Source organism: Hyalella azteca, unplaced genomic scaffold (assembly GCF_000764305.2).
Source record: "Hyalella azteca isolate HAZT.00-mixed unplaced genomic scaffold, Hazt_2.0.2 contig8905, whole genome shotgun sequence".
NCBI lineage: Eukaryota > Metazoa > Arthropoda > Malacostraca > Amphipoda > Hyalellidae > Hyalella > Hyalella azteca.
The window spans coordinates 1-11512 of record NW_025938988.1 but is presented as its reverse complement, the minus strand read 5'-3'; the positions used below and the strand labels follow the sequence as shown (position 1 = coordinate 11512).

At 40.4% G+C, this 11512-nt stretch overlaps 2 protein-coding genes across 2 annotated transcripts; one reads left to right on the top strand and one right to left on the bottom strand.

Moving 5' to 3' along the window:
* The first annotated feature begins 319 nt into the window (after positions 1–319).
* Positions 320–4760, top strand: LOC108676001 (protein phosphatase 1 regulatory subunit 7-like). The gene is made up of 8 exons (XM_018164046.2): positions 320–536; positions 753–817; positions 1195–1391; positions 1649–1811; positions 2055–2171; positions 2351–2431; positions 2709–2819; positions 3064–4760. Exons 1-8 carry the CDS (start codon positions 422–424, stop codon positions 3235–3237), a joined length of 1023 nt encoding a protein of 340 aa, XP_018019535.1. The 5' UTR covers positions 320–421; the 3' UTR covers positions 3238–4760.
* LOC108676000 lies at positions 4480–11412 on the bottom strand (the record flags this gene model as incomplete). Its single annotated transcript, XM_018164044.2, has 5 exons — positions 4480–7967; positions 9406–9542; positions 9912–10015; positions 10365–10841; positions 11269–11412. Coding segments are annotated over 5 exons (1401 nt in total), but the record flags the coding sequence as incomplete, so codon positions are not given.
* Between the last annotated feature and the right edge of the window lie 100 nt (positions 11413–11512).

Here is an 11512-nt window from a genome sequence, read left to right as displayed (position 1 = left end):
GCTGGTGCGGCAGTGCATTTCAATATGCATTTGCATGATGAAATTCTCTAGTTAATATAAAAAATGTGGTATTTTGAGATTTTGAATTGATCATCAATGTTTATGCACTGGTCCACAACACACTAGCACCACCTCTCATCAGACATAATTGCATACTAAATAAACATGATACTACAGCATTTGTCAACAACAACAACGAAAGTTCAAAGGATCAACTGACAAGAAATTTGAAATGATGATATATTTGCAATATAATATTGTCTTGTTATCATATGTAGGTACTTAATATTTCAATGTTGTACTAATATTTCAAATATGCTGATGAATAAGTTTATAATAAATTCTCCCATAGATTGATCAACTTGTGAATTATAAAAGTCCTATATATAGTAGATAATATTTGCACTGGAACACCCTGAATATGGCTGATGATGCTGAAAATATTTCTCCGGATGAAGGAGGTGTGCCATCTAATCACGACTCCAGTGATGATGCCAGAGCATCTCCTGAGTCTGAGTCATTGGCATCAAAACTTGGTAAGTAATTTCTTGGATTGTCAAGTTATTACCTTAATAACTGCATTGACTTCCATTGAGAGATTATCAGAACCTTATTTTGTATTTCTAAATCATTCCTCTTTTCTGCTAAATACTGTAAATCAGAAACATGTTCTTCAATTGGTTACTTGTATTTTTTATAGTTTTATTTCAACACTTGCTAATACACATGAACAAATTTGTTTCTTTCTGCAGAAAATAATGGAGAAGCTGATGATGAGGCAACTGAAGAATTGGTTATACTGGATGTTGATGCTGTGGTAAGAAAACTAATTGCACTTGATTTTTTGTCACCTCCAAATTGTTTCTGTATACTTTTCTTGAGCATCATTAATAACATTTCTGTGCAATTTTTTTGTTGTTCAGCGCCAGCTATAAATTTGGCTAGAGTAGCTCAATTCTATTCATGGAAATTATCAAATTAATTTACATAAATTGATAGTTTATTCTAACTGATGTTTTGTATGAATGCATCATTTGATCAATAATTTATAGTTATCCTTGATTATTTTTCATCATAAATATTCTTTTAAAATTTAGGCTGGAACACTTGTTGCTTAATACTTGTACATCCAGTAATTTGTTATGTGTATTTTTCCATTACAATTCTGTGCATTTACTGTTTTGTCTTTCTTAGGACTTGGATTTGAATCACAGACGTATTGCAAAAATAGAAAACTTGGACTCCTTGAAGCTCGTGGAAACAATTTCTCTTCGATGGAATCTCATCAAGAAAATTGAGAATTTGGAGAGTCTGTCCAGCCTACGAGAACTAGAGCTCTATGATAATCAGATCACAACTATTGAGAACCTATCTTCCCTCGTTAACTTAGAGTGAGTTATGATAGAAACGATAACTTGTTCACTCTACTTGGTGCTATGCTCACTACATTATAAAGTTATTGATTTACTAGTTAGTTATAGATTTCAAACGACCAAGCCATTCTAAGTGATTTGCTTGATAAAAATAACGAAAAATTTGTGATTAGGAAGATTTATTTAATGTTAATTCATTAATGTATTGTCTTCGGCCTATTCGAGACAATTGTATCGCGGTTTTGTTGTAATACACATTATTATTTTGTCGACAGAGTGTTGGACATTTCCTTCAACCGCATCAGAAAAATCGAGAATTTGGAGGGCCTAACAAAACTTAAGAAGCTGTTCCTGTGTGCAAACAAAATCAGCAAAATAGAAAACGTAAACCACTTGCAGCAGCTGGAGTTGTTGGAGCTCGGCGACAACAAGATAAGGGTAAGTACCTTAACTTTGCTTGGCAATGGAGAAAAAGTGAACGCCTCCCAGTCTCATCTTGACGAGTACGAGAGCAGAATCCTAACTCCCTTTACTGACAAGTGACTGGTGGCAGGTTTTTTCATACTCGACTTGAGTATTTTGCAAATTTTGTCCGCTTATTTAGTAATCATTAATTTATTGTATGTTTGTATTGAATATTTATTGTTTTGAATGCACGTGTTTTAAATCTTTGTTTTTCAGACTATAGAAAATCTGGACGGACTGGTGGGTCTAAATTCACTTTTCCTAGGCAAGAATAAGATCACTAGGCTGCAGAATTTGGACTGCCTCCTCAACCTGAAGGTCTTGGGCATCCAGGTAAGGCACGAGTAGAAACGCTATTTGTTGGAATTGCAAGCTGAGGTACAGAAGAGTAACTTTCATAGATAATACAAATTTGTCTTTGTTACTTCAGGGTATTGAACACGATGCACTGACTCCAATACGAATTGCTGGAAATGTTTTTAATGATGGCATCATAATGATTTGGTGTGCAGAGCAACCGTATTACCAAGATCGAGGGTTTGGGGCGGCTGGTGTCGCTCGACCAGCTCTACTTGAGCCACAACGGCATTCAGGTCAGAGTCGCGTTGCTAACATCAAGTTCTTAGCGAGAACATAACTTAATGCACGCTCTTAGTTCCTCAGTATTTAAACTTTTTTTTAGATTATGCGTAATGTTTCAATATTTTATTTCTTCAGCAGAAATTTATAGCTATTCCTTGGGAAATGCTTCCCAAGATATTGAAATATCCAAAATTTTTAAAATTCAAACTCGTTTCATAGATATGGATAACATTTTAGACAACGGCAACATTTTGCTGGTGAAGAATTGTGAAGATGAATTTGTTTCAGATTTTGGAAGGGCTGAACAACAACACAAAACTGAACACTCTTGACCTTGCCTGCAACAGGATACATAGGATCGAGAATATCAGCCATCTTGTGAACCTCGAGGAGTTCTGGGTTCGTAGTTCACGCGTTCCATTATTGTCTTTTAGATTGTGTAGTTAGCTCTTGATCTACTTATTCAACTGAACCGCTCAGTCAAATCAACGTAAATTATTTGTTGAGTGACTATCAAATTTGTACCTTATTATCTAGATGTAAAATATTTGTAACATAATTGATTCGATTGTATATGTTCATGACGATAACTAATTGCACGGCGTTGTTAGGAGACTCGTTCAACCTTGTTTGTTATGGGCAGTTCAACGGCAATGCAGTGTCTGACTGGAAGGACATAGATGAGCTCATCCCTGCAAAAGGGCTGCAGACCGTCTACTTGGAAGGCAATCCCATTCAGCAAGACCCCAACTACAGACGCAAGCTTAAGCTGGCGCTGCCTTCTCTCGTGCAGATCGACGCTACGCTCTGCCGCTGAGACTTGCCCCAACGGTCTTCGATTTCTCGGTCGCTAGTACCCACTACTGTATTTCGACGTTGACGTTAGATAGTTACTAATGACAAGCAAAAATCAATGGCAGATGTTGTACGGAATACAAATTATTCGATCGTTATTTTCACCAGATGCTCACAGCAGGATGCTACTCTCGCTTATCTTGATTCTTGCGATTTTGTCGCTGTTAATAGATCCAAAAAAAATTCCCGGCATCAAAGGCATCCAATATATTTTTTTTTTCGTGGTGCATTTTCACGTTTCCTTTTATGTGTAACTCTTATTTTTATTTTTTCTCCTTTCGCATGATTCAGGTTAACTTTTTACGAACGATTACGATTGCACTCACCATAAACGGTGAACCTTGTGAAGAACTGATGCATTCCTACGCGGTGTTTAGTATTTTGCTCCGACAAGTATTCTATTGTTTATTTTGTTCAAATTCGTGCTTTGCAAAGTCCCATTTTATTATTTAACCGTTTGTTCTTCCATCCACCAACGTATTTTTGCAGTGAGTGGCAAATGTACGATCTGAAAACTAAGAATGAAGGCTGTGAGGCAGTAAATAGATTTTTCTCGCATGGAATTCGAATGTCTTAAAAATAGTTCGAACTTGTAACATTGGTCGGCACCGTTGTTTGATTGCACGTTTTGAGGAAGCTAGTCCATTTACGTTATACATTGTTTGAATTTACTTGACTCCATTTTGGTGGCTCAGAAGGATAGTAATTTTATTTATTTATAAGTTTAGCTTGTTTGTTTTATATCATGATCTCATGCGGATTATTCTTTCTTATTCAAAATTTGGGCCAACAAAGAAGATTAAACAGAAAAGCCGTCGCTTACTTTGGTCACTCTAAGATATCATACATACCTATCACAATGTTAGACAATAGATTGAAGTCTCTGGCTCGATAGGTCAGCAATGATATGAATTAGTAGCTATGTTTCTTAAGCTAGAACATTCGCTTATCATGTGTGCTAATCTTGGCTCAGTGTGGCGGATTCCCGTTACTGACGGGCACCCATAATCGTTGCATCTGGCGGATCGTAGTAGAAATTACCTGTTATGAGTCATACCAGCACACTTGAGCGTTGGCGATATTTCGAGCTTCTTTCTAGAACTGCAACATTTGATATTTATCATTCAGAAAGTTCTAGAAGGTTCCAGAATGTTCTAGAAGGTTCCAGAATGTTCACTTTGAAATAGTAGGGTATGAAAACGGCTTTTAGCATTACACGATCTACATTTTATTTACAATAATAAAATGACGTACATGACAGCAAGCGATGCGCGTCCACCCATCAGCAAGTGAGGCGTTGTGTGCAGCATAAGGACTCAGAATTAACTGTTGACGCTCACTAATTCGAATATAATCATGTGGTATTTATTTTAATTCAGGATAACTAACCTATCTTTTGCTTCTCAGTTATAATTGAGATATATGCCGTTTGTAATGGCCGAAATATTCTTCACGTTTTCGAATAAAATCAATGGTACAAACTAATAGCTGCTGTACAGATTTTTCCTTTATCATGATTCAATCAGTCTCGACCATGTATTAGCTACAAGTTATTCGAGATTATATTAACCCTTCCGCCAAAGTAACTTATGCGGCACGATAGCGCTGTTACTGTGTTAGGAAGCCTAGAGGTATTCTGTATTTTCACCAGTTCACGATTCTTATTACAAATAACAAAGCTATCAGTTTTATGATGGTCAATGATCACACTCGGTGACATTTTACATGTAAAGCAGAAGCTACAGAATATGACTAGCAAATGACGAAAGAACTCATCATTTCAGTACATGCTGAACCTTTCATGGAATATTCTACGATGACGACAAATGATTTCACGGAAGGAAAGAACCGACCAAAATGTATTTCTGTTCGCCCTGAAAACGAAACCTCCAATCGCAGCATAAAAAAAAAATAAAATTGCAAAGCACAATCCCGTGAAAGACAGCAATCCAGTAAACATAAAAATATCGGAAGTATATCAACCGTCGTTTCCGTTGTAGGTGAATAAATCTTGTGGACGGTAATATGCAAATGTGGTACGAGAATATTGCAACACGTATTTTCAAAAATGTACGATGAAAAGAAGACAAATTTAGTGTAGAATACCAGTGCAGGCGTCATCTTCGCTCAGCATTAGGTCTATAAAAACTAAGCTAGACACGTAGACCTGATACTTGATATGGTTAAGTTCATTCACTTCATTGTGCAAATTACGTAACACCTACATGCAGCAACGCCTTCATTTACATGTAAATAAGACTTGTAACGTATTGCTTTGATTTAAGGATTCGTGAAGAGCATCCAGCCTTCGTGAAGAGCAAGAGCCTCCTACAGCAGTAGTGCAAAAATATCTCGTGTAATGAGCTCTGAAAAATGCTTCGAATTCGAATGAAAGTCGAGATATACGCATAAAGGAGTCAGTCGATTATAGGAAAACGGAGGAAGAAACTCTACGAGTGCGTTAATACAGATATAGAATTTAATAACAAATCTCTCATTAATAAAATGAACACAGTATTGCATGTACGTAAATATCCGTGGATTAGTAACTATCATTTCAATTCTAGCTGAAATTTTTGTATACATCCCACACGCTCACGTTATAAGGCTGCACGTAACGCAATTTATCAACAGTTCACACGGCTAGTAGAAGCTGCCAGATGTTTCTTGTGACTCGAAGAGAATCTCAGTTCATTTACATATTACCTTGTAACAGAGGTCAAGATTAAAAATTAAGGGTTAGCATACACAGTTGCAGGCAACAAAGACAGGGCCAGCATTACAGTGGCTGATGATTAGAGTAGTGAAGACTATCTACTTCACCAACGAGACAGTTAAGTTAATTAAATGTTGACTCAATGACTCGCGTTAATAGTAGGAGCTCCAACGAAGATTAAGACTCAGTACTAGACAACTATTGATTAAATTAAGTCATTTAAAGCTAACTCAATGTACACGTCGAGCTATTTACAAGATCAAACTTTGCAAGAATTATGATTCATTATTGTTATTAGCAAGCTTCTACGCACAAATATAATGCCTATGCGATTGAGGCAAAACAAAGGTTCAGTCAAGCATGCTACATTCGTGGGAATGCTAAATCAGAATACTGTTAATTATCCTGAGAAACTTGTTCTACGGACTCGCATTGGCTCCTATTCCTTTAGAGAGTCTACCTCTAATTGATTAAGTCCTGACGGTATTTAGTACAGCTAACTTGCAAGGCGTGAATGTAGAAAAAAAAGAAAACGGTGGAATGGCACATGAGGATTTTGGTTTTCACAAACGTCACCATCAGCTGACTGAAAAGGCAATAAATGATGCAAATAAATTGAAAGCGATACTTCTCTGCGCGCAAAACTAAAGATGCCACATAATGCATCGCGAGATGAATTGATATGAGAGTCGACCCTTCGCAAAAGTTAAAATTTATAGTCTAAGAAAATTGAGAACCGAATTGCACCCTCATTCGGGTTGCATGTTTGCACACAAAATATGGAGACGACGACCAGGTCATGCGGAACACAAGTTCAGAAGCCTGTACCATCCGAAAGTAAATAAATTATAAGAACAAACTAGAAACAATAGTGTATGTATGCAACAGCAACATTCCTTTCTACAGATTTGTAGGAATGTAATATAATCTACTGTGGATTTTACAGTCAATTCTTACCACAAAAACGCATGGCAGAAACGCATGCACTAAATCCATGAATGAATAACAATTTCGTTAAATGAGATATTAGAATTATGAAATTAATGTCAAACAGTTATTGACCATTTCGATCATACAATGAAGAACTGTTAATATAAGACGTAATTACTGGCCACTCACCAGCAGAATTCCTTCTGTCCTAAGACTGAAATCCTTTGCCACGTGAATGACTTGCTAAGACACGAATAGGAGTACTGATAATATACTACTTCTATCTTGATAGCTACCGTCCCAAAACAACGCAACGGTACGGATACCTCAGTGCTAACAACTGCTGCAAAAGTTGCCGCGTTGCACGAGCTGCCATCCAGATTTCTTCCAAGCTCGCATCGCTTTCATAATTTTTAAAGTGCCACACGGACATGGCATAGCTACCTAGCGACGCTTGCAGTCAGGGACTAGTTCACAAAAACTACACTTTACTCGCACTGTATGCGCTTATCCAATGGATCCGAAATACATGATAATGGCAGGTATGAGATACACTGTGACGGCTTTAGTGAAAGTCATGTCTTCCTTGGCCACCCCAGATGGGGGATTAACATTGGGGTGGATATCGGGATCGCTGTAATGTGGTGGTCGATCGGGGCGATATGGAGAATCGTAATTTCGGTTTCGGTGGGTGGAATAATCGTTATCTCGAGTTCCCGAGCCTTCGTAAGGGTTATCGTAACGTGGGTAGCTGCCTCCGCCTCTGGACATGTCGTTGCCGTGGTGATAATTATTGCGCCGAGTGGTATGATCGCCGTAGCCGTTCAAGCCGTCGCCGGAACTCGCTCCGTTGTATCCGTCCTCGTCGTCAGGAGGGAAGTTACGGTCCATGGACGTAATGCTGGGACGGTTACTGTTACGGTCACGACCACGAGGCGACCCGTGCACGGTTTCATCGTCACCCCAGCCATCATCGTCAGCCCAGTCACCGCTGCCACTGCCATGGTCGCTCATCGAGTAAAGGGAGTCATCGTTGACACGTTGCTCTGCACAAATATATCAAATATAAGAATTTCGAACCTCAATTAAAGCGAATGAAGAGCCTAGGTTACCAAAAACTTAGCATTATTGGGCATCCAAAAAATTTTACTACAGCAAAATAACTGGTAGGGGAGTGCAGAAAAAACATTCAAAATTGCAACAACCCTTTGACCCCAGATACGAAGAGTGAACTAAAACTTAACTCCAAACCTAATTAGGAGGAGAGGAAACGCGAAGTAGGAAAGCCCACGCAGAGCACGAAATTCAGCTCCTAAGTTTCCTTCAATTAATTATTTTGAACAAAGGTACTTCTTACTGTAAAAAGTAAAGGGACATCAAATCTCAGAAGGGCATAAATTCTAATCGAATTTTGTTAAATCGACCGTTTGAGGTGTAAGTAAATTCTCAAAAAATGTAAGATCGGGGTTGGCAAAAAAATCGGCATCAGCACCTTTCTACACAAATTTAATACATACAACGTGTACAAACAGCTACGTATCAAAAAAGACGAAGCATGGAAAGAGAACAGCGACAGAGATGGAGGATACCGTACAAGAGATACTTTCGTGCCACGCCGGCCGCCCCTATAAAGACGCAAGAGATGGAAGAGCAAGAAATTTTGCGGAAAACACGCAGCCGCATCCGCATTCTATGTGACAAATTCATCATATAGAATGGGAGAATGACATAAACGAATTATAATTTGTTTTAGTGCCCTTAGTTGCTAGCGCTTCAGATCGAGCTATCTCGAGCCGAATGTCGCGTTGGTCGTCATGGACTAAGATTTGGGTACATCACATGTTTTATGGTATATCACATGCCGGGTTATATGCTGTCGAACATATTTACCGCCCTTAAGTATTCAATGAGTCTAGGCAATCCATACAATTATGTGCAGGCGTGCGTTCCATGAGGTGGCCAAGGGTGATTCTGGTATGTCCGATGCGAAGGCGGGTGAGGCATGCCTCCACCCGGCACACGTGGTGAGACGAGGACGGCCAATGCCTTACACACTCTTCAATTTTTCGGAGTTTGTTATTTTCGAGGCGCGTCCATTCTCCCTGCCACTCATCCAGTAGTCTCTTGCGGAAGATATGGTAATGATCCCGGTAGGAAACTTCCATCATTCCAATGTGGCGTCTCTTCAGGCGTACACTGAGTCGGATAAGCCATCTATGTATGGCGGTCGCCAGGGGATGCGGCGAGTTGTAATGTAATAGCGCTTGGATAGCACTAGTCGCTGAAGTTGCGAATTATAGGAGAGTGGTTCAAAGAAAATAGTGCTCGGAATGCAAAACCAACATGGAAGCAAAGACACGCGCCCTACGAGCTCGATTCAGCAATTTACATAAGATTAATCGAATGAAGTTCATCTAACAATTTTCGATAGTGATAGCATTTGTCCGGCGCAGAGGACAGTAAAGCAAGCAGTTGAGGTCGTACCCTCGAGGTAAGCGATGTCCTGGCCGTTAGCAGCGGCCTGCAGCAGACGTGTGATGCCCTGCAGGCGATACGTCTGCTCGTGAACGCCGGCGTGTGGAGGAGGAGGCTTTAGTTCCGGCAGCGGCGAGTCTGCTGACCTGTGCAAATTACATAGTTCTAGTTAGGTACTCATAGTTCTAATTAGGTACCTCTCGAATAGTTAGGTACTCATAGTTCTAGTTAGGGACCTCTCGAATAGTTAGGTACTCATAGTTCTAGTTAGGTACCTCTCGAATAGTTAGGTACTCATAGTTCTAGTTAGGGACCACTCGAATAGTTAGGTACTCATAGTTCTAGTTAGGCACCTCTCGAATAGTTAGGTACTCATAGTTCTAGTTAGGTGCCAAACGCAAATTAAATTTCCAATACATGCCTAATAGAGATACAATAAATTTGTAGGAAGTAAAGTTCTCCCAACAGACGCAGAACTTCACTAAATAATAACGAGTCTGGACAGCGGCTCGTACCTGCCACGGTGCGTGCCCATCCAACACGAGGAGTCCTGGTCGCTGGCGATCTCGCCGCACAGCTGAGGGCTCAGCTCCTCGAGGAATTGCCGGGAGTTCTCCAGCTGCACAACGAGAATCACAATGAGCAACGAACGCAGTAATTCATCAGCTATCAACTGAACTCCCTGTTTCCGGCGAGAACCACTGAGAACATATGGTAGAATATTCACATTTATCTCTCTCAGAATTGAATGGTCGAATTATCAGACAACTGCACATTTTAATTATCTTTAACACAATTGTAATAATTGGAGCAACAAGTACTTTGTTTGAATTCTGTTTATTAAATAATATGCATAGATAACCTTTAAAATATTTCCTTATTTTAGTTTTCGAAAGATTAAATCATGCAAATACTAGCGCTCTCTAGGTTTTATATTCACGGTTATAAAAGCAGCCTGTATCACACACCTTAGTCTTGATCTCCCTGATGAGCGTGTTGAGCGAGGGCGTGTTGGCACCGCGACCTTCAGGACCACTGAAGTCCAACTTCTCCAGCTGCAGCTCTCCACCGCCGCCTCTCACGCCTCCAGCCTCGCCACGGCGACGGCCACCATTCGCCACCTTGCGGCGGCCACTACCAACACGGCGTTGTCCTCCGCCAGGGCGCTGCTTGGCACCATCAGGTCTAACAGGTCGCTGCCGACCACCCTCAGGGGCACTGCTATTGAGTCGGTTACGACGACGTCCTGGTCGTTCATTAGAAGTGACGCTGTTGTTGGAACTCTCTTCACCCCGCTGGGCGTTCCTCTTGTTTACGTTCAGGCTCTCGTGGTCGTCAACACTTGGCAAGTCCTCAGGGTTCACAGCAACGGGAGAAGCTGCTGAAGTTTCGTCCGTGTCTCGCCGAGATCGACCGAGAGACGGCTGACCACAGCCTTGGAAAATCTGTCCCACAAAAGACACAAGTTATAACAAAGGTTGATATCAGTAAAGTTCACTCCTCACGACCACGCATGTCACGGGTCCCGGTGAGCACAGTTCATAATTTCCTCACTACTGCTGTTCTGGGCCTATACTTTCAAAAAAAGTTAAGAGATCGTAACTTCATCAGCCAATTATTGACGGCCTTTCCAGCAAAATCCACCAATCATAGATAAGAAAATAGAGCGTAAGGACTTACGGTAGCTTAGCGAGTTTTGAAAGCATGGCCCATGGTTCTTAAGTTTATTGGCTTTCGAAAGCCACAAGTAGAGCTATACTTAATTGTGCAGACTATTGTGGTAACTATTTAAACTCAAGTACGGAAACAATCACCTAAAATTTACGACACACAAAGTAGCAGATGCAGGCAGTTAATGGAAGAGTTACGCACCATGTTGGAGATATTGGCACCGGCAAGCTGGAAGTTCATGACTGCGTCAGAGATCTGCAAGTTGATGGGGCGTACGACGTTCTCGATGTTGAACGGGTTGAGTAGCCGGTCACCCACCGTCACCATGGCGTCTGCGAACACAAGTCATGTCTCAAGATTGGGATCTACCATGAGGGTACTGAAAATACTGGGAGACGTACGTAATATCAATATGAAATGCAACTGCTCATTGCAATCACGCAAA